This window comes from Gigantopelta aegis, chromosome 10, assembly GCF_016097555.1.
Source record: "Gigantopelta aegis isolate Gae_Host chromosome 10, Gae_host_genome, whole genome shotgun sequence".
Classification (NCBI taxonomy): Eukaryota; Metazoa; Mollusca; class Gastropoda; order Neomphalida; family Peltospiridae; genus Gigantopelta; species Gigantopelta aegis.
In genome coordinates this window covers 26790151-26816077 of record NC_054708.1, presented here as the reverse complement: position 1 = coordinate 26816077, position 25927 = coordinate 26790151, and the positions used below count along the sequence as shown (strand labels likewise).

Sequence of the window (25927 nt, the reverse complement as noted above, 5' to 3'; positions counted from 1 at the left end):
GCTTTGTTGTTTAGCAGAGCCTAAGAGAGCTTTGTGAATTAGGCCCCTGGTCAGCTCTGTCATTTCAGTTTACATTTAATAGGGCCATAACAAAGTTGAAAGGTGTATGGTTTCTCTGGGATTAGAGCAGTATGGAGGAAAGGTGTTTTGGAAATAACTAAAATGTTTAACTAAATTAGTCCAGTTTCATGTATATGTGCAAGCATGGTGGTTGTGCAGTTTTACGTGCACATGTGTAATTAATTGAGTATAGTGTGTAAATGTCTCTTGTTTGTGTAGGGATGGCGATGGGCATTCTTCATATCCGGTATTCCGGGTCTGGTGGTTGTACAGTGTTAACTGACTGTCTCTTGTTTGTGTAGGGATGGCGATGGGCATTCTTCATATCCGGGATCCCCGGTCTGGTGGTTGTACAGTGTTAACTGATTGTCTCTTGTTTGTGTAGAGATGGCAATGGGCATTCTTCATATCTGGGATCCTGGGTCTGGTGGTTGTACAGTGTTAACTGATTGTCTCTTGTTTGTGTAGGGATGGCGATGGGCATTCTTCATATCTGGTATCCCGGGTTTGGTGGTTGGCATTGTGATCCTCCTCACGATGAAGGAACCGGAGCGGACCCGGTATCGTCCGGTCGTGCAGGCCAGTCAGACGGACGAAGAGGAGTCAAAGAGGAATGACACGTGTAACCGACTGAAGATGGCACTGAAAGCTTTTCTCAGACCGTCTCTCATCATACTGTGCATTGCTGGCTCATTCAGAAATTCAGGTGATCATATATACCATCTCTGCTAAGTAATTATCTTATTATCAAAGGGGGGGGGGGAACGTAGCCCAGTGGTAAAGTGTTCGCTTGATGCACGGTCGATCTAGGATCGATCCCCGTTGGTGGACCCATTGGGCTATTTCTCGTTACAGCCAGTGCTCCACAACTGGTGTAACAAAGACCGTGGTATGTACTATCCTGTCTGTGGGATGTTGCATATAAAAGATCCCTTGCTGCTAATCGAAAAGAGTAACCCATGAAGTGGCAACAGCGGGTTTCCGCTCTCAATATCTTTGTGGTCCTTGACCATATGTCACCAGCCTCGGTGGCATCGTGGTTAGGCCATCGGTCTACAGGCTGGTAGGTACTGAGTTTGGATCCCAGTCAAGGCATGGGATTTTTAATCCAGATACTGACTCTAAACCCTGAGTGAGTGCTCCGCAAGGCTCAGTGGGTAGGTGTAAACCACTTACACCGACCAGTGATCCATAACTGGTTCAACAAAGGCCATGTTTTGTGCTATCCTGCCTGTGGGAAGCGCAAATAAAAGATCCCTTGCTGCTAATTGGAAAGAGTAACCTATGTAGTGGCGACAGCAGGTTTCCTCTCAAAATCTGTGTGGTCCTTAACCATATGTCTGACGCCATATAACCGTAAATAAAATGTGTTGAGTGCTTCGTTAAATAAAACATTTCTTTCTTTTAACCATATGTCTGACACCATATAACTGTAAATAAAATGTCTTGAGTGCATCGTTAAATAAAAACATTTCCTTCTATTATTAGAGAAGGGGTAGGATGTAGCGAAGTGGTAAATCGCTTACTTACCCCTAGGAGATATCCCACTCCATTTTGTGGTGGGGGAAATGTTCAGGGAAGGGTGGCATATTTCCTAGGATATTTACCCACCTGGGGGGGGGAGATTTTCAAGGGGGTAAATTTCCTGTTACACCGGGTTGCTATAAACCAGGGGCCTAATTCACAAAGGTCTCTTAGACTCTGTTAGACAACAAAGCATCTTCTTTGCAAGTCGTTTAGCATTGCACTGCGAGATCGCAAAGTTGTGAGAGTTTAATGAATTAGGCCCCATTCGTGAATAACGGAACTGAATTTTTGTAATAACAAATTGCACTGTTTTTCAGCTGGTTATGTGTGGGCGTACAACACACAGTTGTACTTCAACGCCATCAACCAGACGAAGGAGCAGGTGGGCATGTACATGTCGTGGATTCCTCTCGTCGGTGGCAGCATCGGCGTCGTGCTGGGTGGTTTCATCTCTGATGTAGTCGTCTACAAGCGAGGCCTGCACTTCAGGGTCATCATTCTAGTGGCCAGTCAGGTTGGTGGTGACGAGTGGAATTCACTGTGTGATATCGGAATTTATCCTATAACTTATCCATAATATTAATCCATGTAATAAACCCATTTGATATTTACCATTATTTTGTGCTACTCGCGATGACATCATATTACCGGTGAACTTTGATTAACTAAATATTGAATTAAAATGCTATTTTAGAAGTGTTATAGGATAAACAGAATTCGCTGCTCTTGTTTTTTAATATGTAAAATATCAACCTCTAGTTAATCGGTATTTTTCTCAGCAGAGCCTCAACAAATACTGATTGTAAACTGATGGCGAGTGTGTTCTGTATTGTGATTGATTAATTACTTTCTTTTTCCGGGATGAAATGAAAATAACACTCTGAAAGCTAATGACGTCATTAGAAAGTTACATCATTAGCAATTGTAACAGGCCAAGTTGATGGTTCAAGGGTCTACAGTTCTGTTCTGTAGAAGAACGATTCAGTTTACAGTGGACATAAACACATGTTTTTTCAGATTTGCGGGTGTTATTGTCTATTTGACGCCTGCAAATGTTTAATTTTTAACCTCAGGCTAACTCCTTCGGTCAAAAATCACATTTGTGGAATCAAATATACAGTAACACCCGCAATTTAAAAACTCCATATGGTTATCTGCTAATTAATATAGACATGATATTTTACATATTAAAAAAAAATCATGATGAATCCTCTATAAAACTAGCTCTTTGACATTATATTTAATAATTTAATAATATTATTTAATATGCTCTATAATTAATAATAAAATAATCATATATTGTGGTCAGATTAAACGAAAATGTATGTTTGAGATAATTTTGGACAAGGGGTGGTGTCATCTGCAGATACATGTACTTTTAGGAGCATCTGGGAAATTTTAAATCAGGTTTTTGTACAATTAAAAACTGAGGTGGCTGAAAGTTGAAGAATCATTTAAATACTACTGTGATTCTACCTATAATCATTAAAGAAAGATTTCAAAAGGCATTCTAGGATATTTTATATTATTTTGTTTTAAATAAGATCTATTGCCTAAACCAGACTACATGTATATTAAAGAGACAAACCCTAGTTTTTAAACTCTATGGCATATTGTTCACTATTAGAGCTGTTTTTGATCATTGAAATCAGACGTTGCTTAGGGGTCATTCACAATTGTCAACATTAACATAAGTGTACAAACCGTACCCTGGGGGGAAGGGGGTTAACAGCCGCTGTACGCTTTTTAGAAATACAAATACATGTCGATTTATAACTTTCCGAGAAATCTATTTTCCCCCTAATTGTCGTTATTATAAACAGCACCTATTCAGCACCCATTTTAAACACCGATACCTCACAGCAAAAGAAAGGAAGACCCAAGAAAATCACTTGAACATGGCTTCTAGATTATGATAGGCCCACTCCAGTGGCTAGTGACATTCTAATATAACTGCCAATAAAAGATGGACCAAAAAATTCAACATTTTATTTTGTACACTTATGGGGGGTCGGGGGGGGGGGGGGGGGGTCATGAAAAAGTGTACTCTATGTACACTTATGATAATGTTGATAATTGTGAATGGCCCCTTACATTTTATTGTTTAGGTTATTAATATCCATACATCCAGAGTGTTTTTGATCATCCTAGTATTTCTAATATCACAAAGTGCATTTTTCTTATTTAAAAAAATACAAGTACCTCTGATTAAGTCACTGTTATGGAGACAAGCTGTGGTCTATTTTTAGAAGATATTTTTCCATTTCAACGTCACAGACTCTTGTATCACTTTATTGTAGCTGTATCCAAATGTGTTACAGGTTTGTGGATTAACCACACTTGTTTGGTTCATGGGGTTGAAACTAGGGTCTGCGAATTTAAGCTGCTGCCCAAAATAATGACACAGAGAATGGTGATGTGATGTCTACAGCCTTTTTAACAACCATGATTGTCAAATAAAATATAGCTACATTCCTTTCATCTTCAGATACTGGCCGCTCCCTTTGCAGCTGGAACTTTGTTTCTGGATCCACCGTATGCATTTCTGAGTCAGATTCCAACCTACATAATCGGTAAGATTTAGAGTTAAAACTTAAAAGTTTGTTTTGTTTGACGACACCACTAGAGCACATTGATTAATTAATCATTTGCTATTGGATGTCAAACATCTTGGTCATTTTGACTCATAGTCTTAAGAGGAAACCTGCTACATTTTTCCAATAGTAGTGAAGGATTTCTTATATGCACTTTTTCGCAGACAGTACAGCACATGTACCAGACTTTGATTTACCATTGTTAAAGTACTCATCTGATGCACAGTCGGTGTGGGATCGACCCCCGTCAGTGGCCAATTGAGCTGTTTCTCGTTCCAGTCAGTGCATGTCAAAATTACCAAATGTTTGACATCCAATAGCCAATGATTACTAAATAATGTGCTCTAGAAGTGTCGATAAACAAAAGAAACTTTAATTTTCTTTAACATTACAAACCAAATATCAAATGTGTTACAACTACTAGCCACTGATTAAACTGATGTAATGGGGTGTAATTAAAAAGAACATTCCTTTACTTTGAAAGTTGTCAGTTGGTATTATATTAAACATATATAAGTATAGTTCTATGTATTATCTTAACGGTTACCTGTATACTGAACTAGTAAGATGATTTTTAAATACATATCAGGGGTGATACGGGCTGTCATTACATTTACCATTAGTCTTATTACTGGTGAGTTTTTATTTATACATGTTTTTAGTTGGTATTAAAATAACCATCAGTATAATCTTGTGTATTATCCATGGTTATCTGTGAATAATATTGATCCGATTAATTTTTATTTCAGAGGAGATGTGGGTTGGCATTGCGTTAACGAATAACAATGTCCTGTGTTATCCAGTCATTACCTTGTAGGGGGAGATGTGGGTTGGCATTGCGTTAACCAATAACAATGTCCTGTGTTATCCAGTTATTACATTGTAGGGGGAGATGTGGGTTGGCATTGCGTTAACCAATAACAATGTCCTGTGTTATCCAGTCATTACATTGTAGGGGGAGATGTGGGTTGGCATTGCGTTAACCAATAACAATGTCCTGTGTTATCCAGTCATTACATTGTAGGGGGAGATGTAGGTTGGCATTGCGTTAACCAATAACAATGTCCTGTGTTATCCAGTTATTACATTGTAGGGGGAGATGTGGGTTGGCATTGCGTTAACCAATAACAATGTCCTGTGTTATCCAGTCATTACATTGTAGGGGGAGATGTGGGTTGGCATTGCGTTAACCAATAACAATGTCCTGTGTTATCCAGTCATTACCTTGTAGGGGGAGATGTGGGTTGGCATTGCGTTAACCAATAACAATGTCCTGTGTTATCCAGTCATTACATTGTAGGGGGAGATGTGGGTTGGCATTGCGTTAACCAATAACAATGTCCTGTGTTATCCAGTCATTACATTGTAGGGGGAGATGTGGGTTGGCATTGCGTTAACCAATAACAATGTCCTGTGTTATCCAGTCATTACATTGTAGGGGGAGATGTGGGTTGGCATTGCGTTAACCAATAACAATGTCCTGTGTTATCCAGTCATTACATTGTAGGGGGAGATGTGGGTTGGCATTGCGTTAACCAATAACAATGTCCTGTGTTATCCAGTCATTACATTGTAGGGGGAGATGTGGGTTGGCATTGCGTTAACCAATAACAATGTCCTGTGTTATCCAGTCATTACATTGTAGGGGGAGATGTGGGTTGGCATTGCGTTAACCAATAACAATGTCCTGTGTTATCCAGTCATTACATTGTAGGGGGAGATGTGGGTTGGCATTGCGTTAACCAATAACAATGTCCTGTGTTATCCAGTCATTACATTGTAGGGGGAGATGTGGGTTGGCATTGCGTTAACCAATAACAATGTCCTGTGTTATCCAGTCATTACATTGTAGGGGGAGATGTGGGTTGGCATTGCGTTAACCAATAACAATGTCCTGTGTTATCCAGTCATTACATTGTAGGGGGAGATGTGGGTTGGCATTGCGTTAACCAATAACAATGTCCTGTGTTATCCAGTCATTACATTGTAGGGGGAGATGTGGGTTGGCATTGCGTTAACCAATAACAATGTCCTGTGTTATCCAGTCATTACCTTGTAGGGGGAGATGTGGGTTGGCATTGCGTTAACCAATAACAATGTCCTGTGTTATCCAGTCATTACATTGTAGGGGGAGATGTGGGTTGGCATTGCGTTAACCAATAACAATGTCCTGTGTTATCCAGTCATTACCATTGCGTTAACCAATAACAATGTCCTGTGTTATCCAGTCATTACATTGTAGGGGGAGATGTGGGTTGGCATTGCGTTAACCAATAACAATGTCCTGTGTTATCCAGTCATTACATTGTAGGGGGAGATGTGGGTTGGCATTGCGTTAACCAATAACAATGTCCTGTGTTATCCAGTCATTACATTGTAGGGGGAGATGTGGGTTGGCATTGCGTTAACCAATAACAATGTCCTGTGTTATCCAGTCATTACATTGTAGGGGGAGATGTGGGTTGGCATTGCGTTAACCAATAACAATGTCCTGTGTTATCCAGTCATTACATTGTAGGGGGAGATGTGGGTTGGCATTGCGTTAACCAATAACAATGTCCTGTGTTATCCAGTCATTACATTGTAGGGGGAGATGTGGGTTGGCATTGCGTTAACCAATAACAATGTCCTGTGTTATCCAGTCATTACATTGTAGGGGGAGATGTGGGTTGGCATTGCGTTAACCAATAACAATGTCCTGTGTTATCCAGTCATTACATTGTAGGGGGAGATGTGGGTTGGCATTGCGTTAACCAATAACAATGTCCTGTGTTATCCAGTCATTACATTGTAGGGGGAGATGTGGGTTGGCATTGCGTTAACCAATAACAATGTCCTGTGTTATCCAGTTATTACATTGTAGGGGGAGATGTGGGTTGGCATTGCGTTAACCAATAACAATGTCCTGTGTTATCCAGTCATTACATTGTAGGGGGAGATGTGGGTTGGCATTGCGTTAACCAATAACAATGTCCTGTGTTATCCAGTCATTACCTTGTAGGGGGAGATGTGGGTTGGCATTGCGTTAACCAATAACAATGTCCTGTGTTATCCAGTCATTACATTGTAGGGGGAGATGTGGGTTGGCATTGCGTTAACCAATAACAATGTCCTGTGTTATCCAGTCATTACATTGTAGGGGGAGATGTGGGTTGGCATTGCGTTAACCAATAACAATGTCCTGTGTTATCCAGTCATTACAGTGTAGGGGGAGATGTGGGTTGGCATTGCGTTAACCAATAACAATGTCCTGTGTTATCCAGTGATTACAGTGTAGGGGGAGATGTGGGTTGGCATTGCGTTAACCAATAACAATGTCCTGTGTTATCCAGTCATTACCTTGTAGGGGGAGATGTGGGTTGGCATTGCGTTAACCAATAACAATGTCCTGTGTTATCCAGTCATTACCTTGTAGGGGGAGATGTGGGTTGGCATTGCGTTAACCAATAACAATGTCCTGTGTTATCCAGTCATTACCTTGTAGGGGGAGATGTGGGTTGGCATTGCGTTAACCAATAACAATGTCCTGTGTTATCCAGTCATTACCTTGTAGGGGGAGATGTGGGTTGGCATTGCGTTAACCAATAACAATGTCCTGTGTTATCCAGTCATTACCTTGTAGGGGGAGATGGGGGAGATGTGGGTTGGCATTGCGTTAACCAATAACAATGTCCTGTGTTATCCAGTCATTACCTTGTAGGGGGAGATGTGGGTTGGCATTGCGTTAACCAATAACAATGTCCTGTGTTATCCAGTCATTACCTTGTAGGGGGAGATGTGGGTTGGCATTGCGTTAACCAATAACAATGTCCTGTGTTATCCAGTCATTACCTTGTAGGGGGAGATGTGGGTTGGCATTGCGTTAACCAATAACAATGTCCTGTGTTATCCAGTCATTACCTTGTAGGGGGAGATGTGGGTTGGCATTGCGTTAACCAATAACAATGTCCTGTGTTATCCAGTCATTACCTTGTAGGGGGAGATGTGGGTTGGCATTGCGTTAACCAATAACAATGTCCTGTGTTATCCAGTCATTACCTTGTAGGGGGAGATGTGGGTTGGCATTGCGTTAACCAATAACAATGTCCTGTGTTATCCAGTCATTACCTTGTAGGGGGAGATGTGGGTTGGCATTGCGTTAACCAATAACAATGTCCTGTGTTATCCAGTCATTACCTTGTAGGGGGAGATGTGGGTTGGCATTGCGTTAACCAATAACAATGTCCTGTGTTATCCAGTCATTACATTGTAGGGGGAGATGTGGGTTGGCATTGCGTTAACCAATAACAATGTCCTGTGTTATCCAGTCATTACATTGTAGGGGGAGATGTGGGTTGGCATTGCGTTAACCAATAACAATGTCCTGTGTTATCCAGTCATTACATTGTAGGGGGAGATGTGGGTTGGCATTGCGTTAACCAATAACAATGTCCTGTGTTATCCAGTCATTACATTGTAGGGGGAGATGTGGGTTGGCATTGCGTTAACCAATAACAATGTCCTGTGTTATCCAGTCATTACATTGTAGGGGGAGATGTGGGTTGGCATTGCGTTAACCAATAACAATGTCCTGTGTTATCCAGTCATTACATTGTAGGGGGAGATGTGGGTTGGCATTGCGTTAACCAATAACAATGTCCTGTGTTATCCAGTCATTACATTGTAGGGGGAGATGTGGGTTGGCATTGCGTTAACCAATAACAATGTCCTGTGTTATCCAGTCATTACCTTGTAGGGGGAGATGTGGGTTGGCATTGCGTTAACCAATAACAATGTCCTGTGTTATCCAGTCATTACCTTGTAGGGGGAGATGTGGGTTGGCATTGCGTTAACCAATAACAATGTCCTGTGTTATCCAGTCATTACCTTGTAGGGGGAGATGTGGGTTGGCATTGCGTTAACCAATAACAATGTCCTGTGTTATCCAGTCATTACCTTGTAGGGGGAGATGTGGGTTGGCATTGCGTTAACCAATAACAATGTCCTGTGTTATCCAGTCATTACCTTGTAGGGGGAGATGTGGGTTGGCATTGCGTTAACCAATAACAATGTCCTGTGTTATCCAGTCATTACCTTGTAGGGGGAGATGTGGGTTGGCATTGCGTTAACCAATAACAATGTCCTGTGTTATCCAGTGATTACCTTGTAGGGGGAGATGTGGGTTGGCATTGCGTTAACCAATAACAATGTCCTGTGTTATCCAGTGATTACCTTGTAGGGGGAGATGTGGGTTGGCATTGCGTTAACCAATAACAATGTCCTGTGTTATCCAGTGATTACCTTGTAGGGGGAGATGTGGGTTGGCATTGCGTTAACCAATAACAATGTCCTGTATTATCCATTTGTTACCTTGTAGGGGGAGATGTGGGTTGGCATTGCGTTAACCAATAACCATGTCCTGTATTATCCTGTTATTACCTTGTAGGGGGATATGTGGTTTGGAGTCAAGTTAACCATTAGTATAGTCCTGTGTTTTATCCATGGTTAAAGGCATATTGTCACAGACCACTGACCTATTACATGGCCTAACAAAGTATTACTTAAAAATATATATATATTGGATCTGTCCCTAAATGTACTTTTATCAACCATCTACGTAACCACCATACTCCACTTATATTTTGTAAAAATAATTGAATTATGGCAATGGTCCCTAATTCAAAAACTAACATTGCTGAGGGAGTTGACATGGATTTCACTCCATCATGGTGTAGTTAAAGTGATGCAATAGCTAGATTTGGTCTGTAAAAATTAATGTAATTTATATTTATTATTCATTTTTAGAGAAATAAGGTCCTTAAATCCATGACAGTATGCCTTTAAGTGTAAGTGATACTGAGAAGGGGAGTTTTATTTCAGGGGAGATGCGAGTTGGGGTTATATTAATCATTAGCATTCTTCTGTGTATTATCCATGGTTACGTGTAAATGGTAGTGATAAGCAAGTTTTTTATTTCAGGGGAGATGTAGGTTGGCATCACATTAACCATTAGTATAGTCCTGGGGTGGGGTTTTTCACAATGCATCAGAATATTGTGCTGAAATTTTATGTATAGCTTTATCATGTACTGTTACAGATCAAGTTTGACTTTCAAAATGACTTACCCATTTTTGACAGTTATGGTCCTTGACCTTAGGCGATACCAAAACTTTGTTTTCCAGACAAGCCTGGGATGTTACTAGTAACATGATTTTTTTTTCAACTATTAGTACCATCGATGTCCCAAACTGCGTTCACCTAACGACAAAAACACGAATACGATATTTACGGAAATACTATTCTACATTTTTCAGCTACAATACGTGAAACAAAATAAATTGCAATCAAGAAACGTAAAAAATCAACAATGTGGACGTAAAACAAATCCATTCTAATAAATAAAAGTGAAACACCCTCCGTTAAACAGGAAAGGATGCGAAGTTTCTAACTGCGTTCAGGCGCATGCATTTGCAAAAAGTATCGTACTGCGCATGTGCGGTTAGTCATTTTCCATTTTTAAGGCAACTACATGAAAAAATATATGTTACTTAATTATGCACAGTTGCCGAACACTTAATTTATTAATTTTTTAAAAGGAAAAATTCAATTTATCAAGTGTTGTGGTTCCGGTCCGCGTTTTATCAACACACATCGCTCACACTTGATGTCAATACTGATAGGCATTACGTTCATACCTGCGAATAGTTTGTAAAATATATTTTTTTTAATGAATTGATTCTAAATTAACACAATTTATATACTCAAAATTATTTACAACTGTTATGAATGGATTATGAATACTATTCACTACAATAGAGACACAAAAATGTAGCATACCTTTTGCAGATCGAATATAATAATTGAAAACAAATTCTAATAACAGGGGTCTTAAAAATTATTTGGCCTTGTTGATCTGGCACGTGTGAGGTCATGTGACATGCACCGAATGTTAATTCATCTTTCTCCATTTTAAGTCAATTTCTACGAGTCATGTGGACCCGATATCGGTAATTTTAAGGAATAAACAAAAACGACTTAATAAAATTAATGGTTTTAGGGGTTTGTAAAGTTTTGTATTTAGATACTTACTTTTCTCAACTTTATTGTTTATAAAAATGTTCCTGAACTGTGAAGAAAAACCTCATAAATGAACGACATGCCGACGACAACAAATCGGATGTCGATTGCGCGAACCGTGCATGAGAAAACAAAGTGAACGGAATTTAAAGCATAACACAGTTAGGGACGTTGACGATATATATGTACATGTAGTTCTGTGGTTACCTGTAAGTGATACTGATAAGGCAAGTTTTTGTTTTAGGGGAGATGTGGGTTGGTTTCACATTAACTATTATTAGTTTAGTCCGGTTATTATTCATGGTTACCTGTAAAAGATACATATAAATGATACTGATATGTTTTTTTTATTTCAGGGGAGATGTGGGTTGGTGTCACGTTAACTGTGCTGGTTGAGCTCGTCCCGTCCAATATCCGCACCTCCGCGGTCGCTGTCTACCTGTTTATCATCAGCAACGTTGGTGGAGCCATGCCGTTGCTTGTGCCACCCATCCAACAGGCTCTGGAGAACAATGGATATAACAAAACAGATGCCTTGAGAGGTCAGAGTTCACAACTTTTAAAAAATCTTTTTGTTTAGGAGCCAGTGTTTTTGTTAAAATGAAATTAATTATTAATTAATGTTTTGTATCAGAAATGTTATTTAAAGGAAAGGAAAAGAAAAGAGTTTGTCTCGACATTTTAAAATTATACTGAGCACCAACTAAAAGAAATATGAAACACGAAATATGTTCGTAGTAGCTCCAAATGCATTTTCTGCTGAACAGAAAAGGTATATACCATGTCAGCTACACTCAATATGTACTTTGATATTTTAAAATTAAACCCAGCACCAAAAGAAATATGAAATATATTTATATTAGCTCCAAATGTATTTTCTGCTGAACAGAAAAGGTACCTGTCCATGTATGTACCCAGGGAACTACGGTCAATATGTACTTGGTGTTTGTTTTCAGGTGCCTTGTACGTCCTGTATCCTGGACTCTACGTGCTGGGATCAGTGTTATTCTTGCTCACCATGTTCGTGCTCAAGCGAGACCAGAAGAAAGTGCTGGCATACACTGACATTAGTTCGGAAACCGGCAATGAAAATAAGGTTGATTAGTGATATTTGGCTGTCTACAGCATCTTGTAGGGGACAGTAATGTTTTGGTAGGACAAAGTAGATTATAAAATCTATCATTCTCTCTTTGATATATATTCTGGGAAAGCAGGGGTGAATCCAGGAAATATATGGAGGGGGAGTGGGGGACTAACAGGAAACAGGCACATGAACCAACTTGTCAAAAGGACATCCCATTGAAACAAAAAATTAAAAGAAGAAAAAAAGGAGATCTTGAATATTTTTAGGATTGGTCTCCCCCTCGTTGGATCTGTTTCTGGAAAGAATGAAGGGATGTGCTGAAATTTCCATGAGCGAATGTAAACATTTCAGTGCCATTTTTGTGTTCGATGGAAGACTTCACTGGTACTTTTGTCTTCCATGGAATATTTCCATGGGATTTTTATAGACTTCTCCATGAACAAAATTGAGGGGAGTGATCAATTGTTCTCCTAATTTAGATTATTGGAAGCCATTTAAGATATTGTCAGTACTAGAGTCCAATATGTTGGGACTCGTGGATTTTTGTTCTGTATGAATGTCGCATAGACTAGCAGTGCCCAAAGATGTGACACCAGAATGTAGCCATTTTTCAGATATATAAAAGATTTCTTTGAAAATTATTAAAATGTGCTCAATTTAAGGAATATTTTATTAGCCAAAGACTAATTGTTGTGGCCACTTTGTATAAAAATTAGCAGGGTGAGCTCTGCATTTTCAAAGATCACATTTTACTGGCATTTATATCTTCCTTGGAAATTGTACTTTTTTACAATGGTAGATTGTTTTAAAAAACTCTGCTGGTGTATTTTCCTTCCATGGAACCTTTCAGCAGCATTATATATGGTTTTCCATGGAATATATTAGTAGTATTTTTGAGTTGCATGGACGACGTCACTGATAGTTTTGTTCTATTTCATGGTACATTGTATTGTATTCAGACTGTGATACAAAATAAGGAAAAGTTAAATTTTTATTTCGATATGTTTAGTACTGAAAAATATTATACATGTACTTGAGATAATTTTGTGTGTACCTATAGAGGATAATAAACAAGTTACCAGTTATTATCAAATTTATGTCCCGAGTGAAATAATTTGCAGTTGTCACGAGCTAAAGCGTAGCTCGTACAATTGAAAATTATTTCACTCGAGACATAAATTTGATAATAACTGGTACCGAGTTTGTTATTCTATTTATTATCTGAGAAATTTTGTCTCTAAAAGCTTTTATTTTCAACACACATGCACGTACATGTATAGAAACTATATAAACTACTTTACATACTGTTCTGAGTATTGCTATAACTTTGTTATTTAATCACGTTCATAGATAATTTTCAAAAACAAAAGTTCTCTTTATTCTGGTACAAAAATCTATAATGAATTGCATTAAAATGACATTTTGTTATAAATTTAACACCAAAAACAGACAGCCGTAAATGCAAACTCTTTAAACTACATGACGTCATTGTGTGTTTGCCAAATCGTGATGACATCATATTTAGTACCGACAAGGTCATAATTGGTTTACAAGTGTCAAATCATCCAATAGTATTGTTCGTTGGACCAATGCATGTGAGAAATTATGATTTTTATTTTCCGCGTTATGAGTGGCTGCTGGGATAATAAATATATTTATGATTTATTAGATATTGTAAAAGAACAGCAGTCATGATGACGGTATGCATTTATTCTGTTTCTCTTCTTCTTTTTTCTCTATTTATAAATCTTTTTTTTTTCAAAGCAAAAAACTCATCCATTTTTATGTGTCTTTTTGTGAATTATACTATTTAACTTTTAAAAGCTCATTACAGACCCTTTTACTTTTAGAAAATATTATAAACCATTCCATTTCTATTCATTTTGTATGAATCATTCTCTTTAAAAAAAAAAAATTATGACTGGTTTGGTTTATCAGTGCTTTCTTTCAACCAATTCCATTGTTTTAACTGATCCAGAATTCTCTCTTATTCTTGTGAGTGTATTTACATGTACTTTTCATAGTATTTATATAATCTCATGACCTACAGGTGGTATGTTATTTTAATTTGAAATTGCTTGCATTGTACATACCGTAGGTACAATGCAAGCAATTTCAATTTAAAATATTGACTTTTCTTCTTATCTCAGGATGGCGTATGTCCTATTTTCTTAAAGGCGCACACCCTAGTTTGAATCCATGAAAATGGACACTAAGTTTTGGTTAATCTACAAACCTGTAACATGTGTGGATAAAGATATAATAGCATAAGACAAGAATCTGTGACGTTGAAACTGGGGAAATGCCCTTAACTGGTACTTCTTAGATGAACATGCATTTTTAAAGGAGTCAGAAATGTATTTCATGGTAGTAGAAACACCAGGATGACCAAAAACACTACTGATTTATGAAAATAGATAAACTAAACAATAAAATGTAAATAATGTTTGACATCAGTTATTAAAATTGGATCTGTTGGTGAAAAATATGCTGTAGTGTTTAAACACTAAGATCTGTCACTTTAACCTAATCATATATCTAAAGCACACTTTCCATTTACATAATTCTGTCTGTGTTTTATCGTGTGCGTTTCCTTGGGTGGAAATGTGCTTTTCCATATCTGTGTTTTCGCAAGCGGATTACTATACAAAATTTTATGTTGTCGGAGTGCACGTAAAACTGTACATCAATCAACTTTGTTTTTCAGCACACTGAATACCTACACGCGGTATAGCGATATGGAAAAGGTCCTATATCATATCCATAAACTTGTGCGTGAAATTGCATAAATGGAAAGTGGGCCTAATTATGTTTACCTATATTTTCATTGTGTTAAATTTTTAACTTTATATTTACATGTGAAAATATGGTGAAATTGTGAAATTTTCTGTTTATAATAGTGGCACCAAGATGCACATTTTGTAATGTTTGTATTAACAGTTGTTTTTAGATCAAATGTAGACCGTCGAAAACAGATATTCTGCCACAGAAGATATAAGTTGAATATAGTACCATGACACAGAGATAAAAATAAACAATGCACTGGCGTAGGAAGTGGGGGACAGGGAGACGAGTTCCCCCACTTTGTAGCAGCAGTTATGGTTTTTATATATTTACATGTGTGTGTGCGCGCTCCCCACTTTTGGCACCTTCCTACACCCATCCAATGTGTCTACTAACCCAATATACTCGCTAACACAAAATATGGATCTGTTAGGTTATGACACACATATTTATAATTTCCTTTAGTTTATTATTACATCCCTTCACACACACAAATATTTATCTATATCACTATTCTTGTTGTACTGATAACTTGTATGTATGGTTATATTTATATTTGAATAAAACAATAGATCATATGCATGTGGTGGTGTTTTTGACTAGGATATTATCTCTATTTTTTTTACCGGCTTCGGTGTCGTCGTGGTTAGCCATCAGTCTACAGGCTGGTAGGTACTGGGTTCGGATCCCAGTCGAGGCATGGGATTTTTAATCCAGATACCGACTCCAAACCCTGAGTGAGTGCTCCGCAAGGCTCAATGGGTAGGTGTAAACCGTAAATAAAATGTGTTGAGTGCGTCGTTAAATAAAACATTTCTTTCTTTCTATTTTTTTTCTTATTTTTTTTTTAAAGACAAAAGCTCATTTCCTTACTTATTTTCTAGATTTTTCCATTAGTAGCAAGTGGTCTTTTATATGCATTTTCTCCACAGACAGGATAGGACAAACCACGGCCTCTGATATACCAATTGTGGAGCACTGGCTGGAACGAGAAATAGACCTAGATCGACATGTGCATGAGGCGAGTGCTTTACCACTGGGCTATGTCCCTCTCCCCCCCCTCTCCCCCCCCCCCACTGTTTTCCAAGAGTTACTAAAGTCCTTTTTTTAATGGAAGAAGAAAAATGCAGCCAATCATTACTATTTTGTTCTTTATCATTTGATGTTCCATCTAGTAGTTATTACCAAACAAAACATAAAACATAAAAACAAATAAAAATCCATTCATATGGGTCAAATTATGTCATATTGACAGGGACAATGAATCTAGCCTTGTGCTTATTTCTACTTATTTTCATGCTTAGATGTATATTCAATTGAGGTTCAGGCACGCTATATTGCACACAAACCTCAACTATATGGGTTGTCTGTCCAGGATAGTGGTTAGTGAGAGAGAGGTCGGTATAGTGGTCTTACACCTACCCACCAAGTCATTAAACTCTCTCTGTGCGGGAGCCGGTACTAGGATGCAAACCAAGTACCTACCAGCCTTAAGTCCGATGGCCACTATACTCAAGTTAAGTTTTTGTTTAATGACACCACTAGAGCACACTGATTTATTAATCATAGACTATTGGAAGAAGGAAATGTTTGTTAACGATGCACTCAACATATTTTATTTATGGTTATAGAGCACACACATATTGAGAGAGGAAACCCGCTGTCGCCACTTCATTGGCTACTCTTTTCAATTAGCAGCTAGGGATCTTTTATTTGCACCATCCCACAGACAGGATAACACATACCATGGCCTTTGATATGCCAGTCATGGTGTACTGGCTGGAACGAGAAATGGCCCAATGGGCCCACTGATGGGGATCGATCCCAGACCGACCGTGCATCAAGCGAGCGCTGTACCACTGAGCTACGTCCCACCCTCGACTATTGGATGTCAAAGTCTTAGAGAGGAAACCTGCTAATGTGTACGATTCCATTAGAGGAGTCTAGACTCTTAGGTTTAAAAGCATGGGACCAGCTTGGTGACAGGTTGATGGTTGCTATGGCTTCCAGCCAATCGGACGAGTTTATTATGACTCGCTATATACCCCAATGGGCCTGTATGCACGAGTGGATAAAACTAAAACGCAGATGGCGGCTAAACGTGGATTGCTATTCACATTTAAATTTACTCTTTTGGTATGCATAAACGTAAATAACATATTTCTCACCCTGAAAAAGCTGTCAGTTGTTGTACAACTGATAATATCATTTCTGCTGTTGAGTTCTACAATGTATCAAACCATGGCAAATGACCATCAACACCAACCCTTACCGAAATGACTTATATTTTTCACTTATAAGTGAAGTATAAGTCGTTAATACTTTTCAAGTATAAGTGACTTATAAGTAAACGATTAGGATTTTGTATGCAAATGAGGTATCACTTATACAAAGTATATGTGACCTATAAGTGAAGTGTTAACCATATATATAAGTGAAGTGTAAGTCATTCGCTTATATTTAACAGAAGTGTTAGATATATATAAGTGACTTATAAGTGAAGTACCAGGTATAAGTGAAGTATAAGTGATTCACTGATATTTAACACAAACTGCTGTATAAGTAAAGTATAGGTGAAGTATAAGTGATTCACTGATATTTACAAACATTGCTGTATAGTGAAGTATAAGTGATTCACTGATATTTAAAAAAAAATGCTGTATAAGTGAAATATAAGTGAAGTATAAGTGATTCACTGATATTTTACAAAAAAACCCACTATAAGTGAAGTATAAGTCATTCACTGATATTTAACAGAAACTGTTGTATAAGTAAAGTATAGGTGAAGTATAAGTGATTCACTGATATTTTACAAACATTGCTGTATAAGTGAAGTATAAGTGAAGTATAAGTGATTCACTGATATTTACAAACATTGCTGTATAAGTGAAGTATAAGCGATTCACTGATATTTACAAACATTGCTGTATAAGTGAAGTATAAGTGAAATATAAGTGAATATCAACGGCTGTGGTATGTTCTGTCCTGTCTGAGGTAAGATCATATAAAAGATGACTTGCTGCTTTTGAAACATGTAGAGAGCTTCCTCTGAATACTATGGGTCAAAATTAATTATCAATTTAATTTTTTACATCCAGTAGCCAGTGATGAACTAATCAGTGCTCTGGTGACATCATTAAACAAATGAAATTAGGCAGCAATCTGTCCCTGGAGGCCAAATTTCAATAATCTTAGGTAATTTCTGTATTAATGCGACTGACCCTATCTCCACCCACAGAAATGGACACCAATTTTGGTCAAGCTACCAACTGGTAACAAATGTTTTGTCAAGAAAAAGAAAAAGAAAAGAAAAAAGAAGAGTGAAACAACAGGTTCAAAATCCATGAATACCATGGGAATTCTCATGACCCATTTAATTCAAATAATTGTTTTAAAAAGTTATTGTTCTTATGTCACCAGTACAGTATGACAGCACTTCCACACCCTATCTGTAAACTGTCAGCAAGACATAAAAATTGAAGCACAATAGTCTTTAACAAAGTAGTGTTTCATTCTTCCCGAAGTGACCCACTAATACATGTATATCTGAACAGTATATGCAAAGAAATATTTTATAAATAATATAAATGAATATTTATTTTTAAATGTTAGATTGGATTCTCTCACATCCCTTTTTTCAGTTATGTCTTGTTCAGTGCCATCTTGATATATGTCATCCAACATTCAGATGGGATTCTGCAAAAGAAAAACATATTTCATATAGTCTGAATAGATCTGCTATGTAATTAGCAATTGTTTAATGTAAACATTTAGTTCTTTCTATTAGTTTTTAAAGACTAAGTTAGAGAATCACAGCCTACCAAGTTTCAGATGTGGGGAATCAAAACTTCAGGAAAAAACTAATTTTCAGTTAAATTTTCAATTTTACTTCTAAAAATAATAGTTTAAAAAAATATTCAATCAAATCTCTAGAATAAACGTTAATTTTTGTATTAAAACAGACTTTGAAATATTCAATGTTGAACTTTAATTTTAATTAAGAAGAAACCAGAAAATAAAATACATACATGAATATACATATATTTTTAAACTCTTAAGTTCTGGAAAGTACTAGAAAGAATCATGCAAATAAGTAATAACTGTTTATAAATTTCTCTGATTCAACTGATTATGTTTCCATAAGTTTCATGTATTTGTATGTACATGGTGAGGATATTAAAGCTGAATCGATGATCAACTTTAATAAAACATCAGTCAGACTGATTTGTTCAGTACATGAACCATTACAACATGTATGCATCTGGTGATATATTATAACTGGTGAATAAATGAAAACATCCATTTTAATTTTGCATTTTGTAAAAAATATGATGACCCTAGGTTTTTCTTTTGGTGTTCTTTGTAGCATCTTTATTTTTCTGAACAATAGGTATTCTGACTTTAGAACAGTTTAATGTAAATGATATTAACATGCAATGATTGGGCTTATAAAAATTAATATGTGTATTAAGCAAACATAAAAGCTAACAAATATGTTTCATGTTACTGTTTAAAATGTCAGTCATTACAACTGCCCCCATTTCCCTTGGGCTTTTAATTAGAACTGTGTGAAGTAAATTAATTACTCCCAGTCTGCTAGAATTAGAGATACACATCCTTTTGATAAGACAGGTACAAAGTGATCAGGTGACAACTCCCATTATGATTCTCCTATAGACATTTTATTGCCCCAATTAGTGGAGCTCTGTAATCCCTTTGTAAGGTGATATCTAAAGACTTCCAGTGTTTGTGAATTGCAGAAGTTGATGAACATTACATAAATTATTTTAGTTCATTTAATCAAAATACATATATATATATATGATACTTTTCAAGTTGGTTTTATCACATAAACTGTTTTAATGTACAATGGCACAGATGTTCCTCCATTGCTCCTATAGTCACAATGATTAAAATTATATTTATTAAAAATTATAACTTATTAATACTTCCAAGCTATTAATTGATCATATGGATTTAAAAACTTTAAAATTTGCCTTGACATAAAAAAATCAAAAAAAATCATGTTTGTTGGTAACAGAGGGAAACCACAAGTATATTTTAATTAATTACTACTAATTACTTATAATATTTAAATGTAAACAACAACACCAAACCTTTATGTGACAAAATAACTATAATCAGCACTATAGTTTGAACTATAGTTGTATTCACTAAATGAAATGTCTATGCACATGCATTAACATAAATGAAGAGAATTTATCAGACAAAGGAATGCCGCCATTTTGTCTATTTGAAAATCCAACAATGATTGTAATGCATGGTTTTTAAATGAAAAACATGAAGTGTTAAAATTAAAAAATAGGTGCTACATGTAGTCATATACTTACCAAATTAGTTTTCCTGTATGATAGACTTGTTCCACGGACATGAGGTATAGTCTTAACAAAACACATGTGCACAAAGAAAATGTCCAGGTGCCGCCATTTTGTGTTTTTTCTGTAGTTTCCTCCTACTGACTGGAGACCCACACAGTGGTATCTGAATTAAGTCCTTTTGAAGTTGCACCATGGCAAGGCTATTAATCTCAGGATTTTGCACCTCTCATAATAATCCCTTGTTCTATCTGAATTCCTGATGTCATTGTTGTTGTCTTTGTTTTTCTTTCTTTTTTTAAAGTTAATTAACTTTTTTTTATATGTAAATACAAATTACTATTAATAGATAAAATAAATCCATACTGTAATAAACATTGAAATGGAGCTCACCTCCACACACACACCCCCACACCCCACCCCCTCTACACCCCTCTGCCCTACAGCTATAATTTTACAGATATTTATTGTGAAAGGTGGGTCTATTTAAGTGAGGAGGTAGCATGGGATAATTATAATCATATAGCATCATGTGTATTAATATTAATATTAATAATTTTTAAAATGATTATTGGAAATACTATCAAATTCTGTTACATGTATGTTTGGTTGTTTAGCCACTGTTCCCAATGAATTTGATAAATCCTGTGAGAAGTTATGAATTTTTAAAAAATAACCATGAAAATGTTTTGGACTTAGTTTTTTCCCCGTTCATTTGGAACACATCATTTCCTTTGCAAAAGGACTATCTCCAAACTAATAGTTTACTTATATTTCACTTATAGAAACAAACAAAAAATGTCTTAATTCCAGTTCACTTATACCACTGATAAACCACTTATAGGTGAACTATATGTGGAGTATCAGTGATGTATCAGTTAACCATTCTTTTCACTTATACTTATACACACTGATACTTCACTTATACCAATATATGGGTAACTTATAGGCCACTTATAAGTGGCGTATAAGTGAAGTATATTCCACTTATAAGTTTGTATAAGTTATTTCCGTAAGGGAATACAAATATTTTGAAATTATCAGTAGAAAACCGTGTAAACATTACATTCATGAAATGTACAATGATTGACAATTGAAAAAAAAAGTGTGTTTTGTTTAATGACACCACAAGAGCACATTAATTTATCAAAATCATTGGCTACTGGATGTCAAACATTTGGTAATTTTGACAGTCTTAAAGAGGAAACCTGCTACATTTTTTTCCATTAATAGCAAGGGATCTTTTATATGCACCATCACAAAGACAAGATAACACATACCACTGTCTTTAATATAACGTTCATGGTGCACTAGCTGGAAGGAGAAATAGTCCAGGGTTGACAGATGTTAAAAGAATACATTTTTAAAAAGTTAGATATATTGAAGAATGTGTACAACTGTTTTCAAGAGAATGTTACCAGCCCTGCATCAAACATCACGAGGAATGAACTCACATTAGTAGCAGTGTTGATGAAATCGGCTGGATGAAAAAACATATTGGTCGGAACACTACATGTACCTCCAAATCTCTGTCTTATCCCATCACAACAAGTTCCAACAATCTAATGTCTTACAAACAACATAAACACACATTCTGTAAAATGTTAATTTATATTATGATCAAATTAAGTATCCACAGAGCACAAACATGAAAAATAATAAAAGTTTTTAAGTGAAATAAACACACACACATTTGTAATCATTAAACAGTTGGGTTCAGCCAAACCCAGCACCAATTCCACTCGCACCACTGTTGTGAAAACTACACAAACCAAATGTGATCATAACCATTAACTATTTAATAGACAAGTTTTACAAAAACATATTGGAACTATTTACAGGCAACACTGCATGTACTATATATACACTTTATCCTATGACAGTTAAATAGTCTTTTTACAAGATAAACCATTTCTGGAAGCTCATACAAAAATGTATTTACAAAGAAACAAATATGGTAATTAACATTCTAAAACTAAATATCATATTTGGCTTTAAAACGAGCAGTATTTATCCTATGAAATGTGATTATATTACTACGTCAATCACCAATATTCAAATGTCTTTAGAACACCACATCACCATTTGTTGTGTCGTTACTTTTTGTAGCAGCTTAATATACTCTGGCTTAGGAAATAGTTCCTTATTAAAATGATTGTATAAAATTCTGAAATGCCTTTTAAAATGTTTCTTCAGTGATAATTACAAGTAGGTTGATCGCTATTGTATTTAAATAACCCATTGGTGGGAAGTTACTTGCTATTTTTAGGACCAGCTGATAACAACTGTGCAAGATGTATACTGCCACCCGTATAACAGCACAGTAAGGCAGTGCTCTGGCATATGGGTAGTTAACAGAATTTGGTGGTCAACCTATTTAGATGTTTTGCATGGTAGTTGTCAAGGGAGAGTACTACCTAAAACTAGCAGTCACCTGGTTTTCTCCATAGTGTTGTATTTTTCACAGAATATATTGTGACACAGAAATTGTATTGAACTGCATGGAGTAATTAATGGGGTGATGTGCAACCTTAAAGTCTTATGTATCTAATTTTAAATGGATCCAGGGTTGACACAGTAGTAAATACTTCAATATTACCAAAAGTTATTTCACAGACTATATTCTGACACAAATTGTATATAATTGTATGGTGTAATTAATGGTGGTGTGCCACCTTCTCCAATTTAGAATGGATCCAAACAGAGTTGACACTGTAAGTACTACAATATTACAAATAATTGTTACTTATACTAGATGTGACTGTAACATATATACTCAACAACGAAAGTTTAGCAAATATCTATTATGACGTCTAAATTTGCCATTGTTGAATAAACTTAAAAGAAAACCAGGTCCTCCTGTTGTGTTCAGGCAAAGGTTGATGAGTTTATGTTAAACATTTCAGATGTGAATACTAATTAATAAAAATAGGTTAATTCATAAATGTTATGCCATTTCTTTTAACATTTACTAAACTTTTGTTGTTGAGTATATTTGTCAAAATGTTTTTATTGTTGTCAGAACCCATGTTCTCTCATATTACAAACTAAACATGAATTAAAGCAATATACATGCACACACGGTTCATATTCGGTTATAGTCTGTTTTTAAATAATCACAACATCGAAGCGTTCATTAGTGGCTAAATAAACACACCCAGACTGGGATAATAAATCAAACTCGTTACTATGAATTACCAAGTTTAAGTCCTAAGTTTTCTTTGTCATGATCTAAAGCTTCTGACAAAGAAAATTTATTTTATTATCTTGGCACTTAAATTTGTTAATGCATAGCGGTTTGTTTAAATTCCTCTATATAATTCATCACACATCCACAGGTTTTCTGCTGGATAATTTGAGGGTATGTCATAAAGATAAAACAGTCTACAAGTGCCTTATCTTTGTGAATCTGGGTTTGAAAGATTTTGGAATCTGACCCTGAATTCATACACTTTGACACAATTTAAACAGCAGTTCCTTTACTATCTAAATCTAATACAAATTTTACAATGTCACACAGGCTATATATCCATTAATTGCCAAGATTTTAGGTTACATCATTTCACCCTCAGTAGTCTCTTGTAAAGACCCTGATCCAAATATTTCAAAGAACTGAGACATGAATTTTCCTGCCAGCACAGTACGTTGATGGTTAGTAAGAGAGAAGTCAGTGTCTTGGCCGTAAACATACACAATGAGTAGTTAAACACACTCCTCTAGGTGGGAGCTGGTATCAGATGGTGAACCCAGTACCTACCAGCCTCAAGTCTGATCACTACACTACACCACTGAGGCCAGAAATATCAACTGTTGCTCTCGCATGTTAATTATTAACAACAATTCAAATCTGCTTAGCAATGGTCAATAAAGCAATATAGCTACCATATATGGGGAATTTTTCATGCCAGTACCGGCTCCAACCCAGAATGAGTGCACCGCTAGGCCACATACACTGAGTTTCACCCACTTCACGGGTGCGATTATGGGTGTGTCTTCCGAGTGTATGACTCCACATGGGGGACGTTTACCGGGCATGCACTGCAGGTTCCGTGTACCCTGGGCTCGGGTAATACCGAGATAAGTCAACTGACAGCAAGCGTGGAGCACGGACCTGTCAAGTAGTCCAATACCGAAATGGAAATGCTGCGGCTTTACCATTCATCTCATCATTATCCATGTTTGTAATTTCCCAAAAAAAATTATTAAATTTTTTTTTAAAAATATCGCTACTGTAATCTCTGATCAGTGTAAGTATAGAACAGTAACCTTTGTTTACAAAGATGTGACAATTGCAACAAGCAGAAAAACAAGGTAAAATAAAATACTATCAATATTACATAGTAATAACACAAAAACCATCTCAAACCGAAATTATTTCATTCATATAAGTCTTTTATTTTTAGATCCCACGTTGAAAATAAATATCTTTATATATAGAGAATATTAACAGAGTTCCGAAATGGGACCATTCATATTACAAGTGTGTTTTCAACTGTACATCACAAGTAAAAGCAAGTGATGTATGACCAAAAACACAGAAGTAATATCAATGGTTTCTTTCGGGAACGCGTATACCGGTAATATTCAGTTTAATACATCACATATCAATAAACAAAAAATTGAACAGATTTACTTCCAAATTTAATAAATAAGACATGGGAATGCACAGACCTTTGATGACACTGCTTACTGAAATGACATCATTTAGCTTATGACATCATTTAGCTTATGACATCATGTGGTGGTCACCTGATTTGGATATTTATCAATGAAACTTCACATTCCTACACTAGGCACAGTGGAGCAGGGGACTTGTGAAAAGGTTTCAAAGCACTGAAAATACGAGTTTCATACTTTCAATGTGAAAACTAAACTGTATTGCATTTTACACATACATGTATCAAGAATTTGAAACCTAAAGAGAAAATAGTTTGTGTGGATGGTAAAGTGGTTTGATTAATGTTCATTATTTAACCTAAGTTACTGTATTGAAAAATTTAGTTTTCAGTAGTAGTAGTACTATCAGGTGGGGGGGGGGGGGTTGGGGGGGGGGGGGGGGGGGGGGGGGGGGGGGGGGAATTGGTGAACTGTAAAAGAGGAAATCTAGAGGGATCCCGGAAATTCTTGAAATCCTAGATTAAAATCTGTGCCATCTGACACATTTTGGAGGAAAGGACGATTAAAATGCGAGGAAACGCAATGTTCCATTAGAGGAAAACAACTGATCCGAGGAGAATTCCCACCCCTGTGCTATAGATTTTTGAGTGTATTATTTTTGACATTTTTGTCTGTTTTGTTTTCTTAATTTCAATAATTTGTAATTGCCATTGGGCTCTAAAAGCTGTAGCAAATGCATACCACAAATTCCTCTTTTTCAATAAACACAAGTTTTTATCTGTAACTCAAATTACAAATATAAAACAAACTGATATTACAGTTCTCATGATTTTGATATGAACAATAACGGTTACACAACACAAAGATTA

At 36.4% G+C, this 25927-nt stretch overlaps 1 protein-coding gene across 9 annotated transcripts in view; it reads left to right on the top strand.

The window, feature by feature from the left end:
• The window catches only part of LOC121384063 (MFS-type efflux pump MSMEG_3705-like), a 33568-nt gene extending 19817 nt beyond the window's left edge, over nucleotides 1-13751 (top strand). For all 9 annotated transcript variants that reach the window (XM_041514281.1, XM_041514276.1, XM_041514278.1 and 6 more), the window contains exons 6-10: nucleotides 529-766; nucleotides 1905-2101; nucleotides 4076-4160; nucleotides 11594-11779; nucleotides 12194-13751. In XM_041514281.1, coding sequence (XP_041370215.1) covers nucleotides 529-766; nucleotides 1905-2101; nucleotides 4076-4160; nucleotides 11594-11779; nucleotides 12194-12342 — 855 coding nt within the window. In that variant the 3' untranslated portion in view covers nucleotides 12343-13751. The remainder of the gene's footprint in view (nucleotides 1-528; nucleotides 767-1904; nucleotides 2102-4075; nucleotides 4161-11593; nucleotides 11780-12193) is intronic.
• The last annotated feature ends 12176 nt before the right edge of the window (nucleotides 13752-25927 follow it).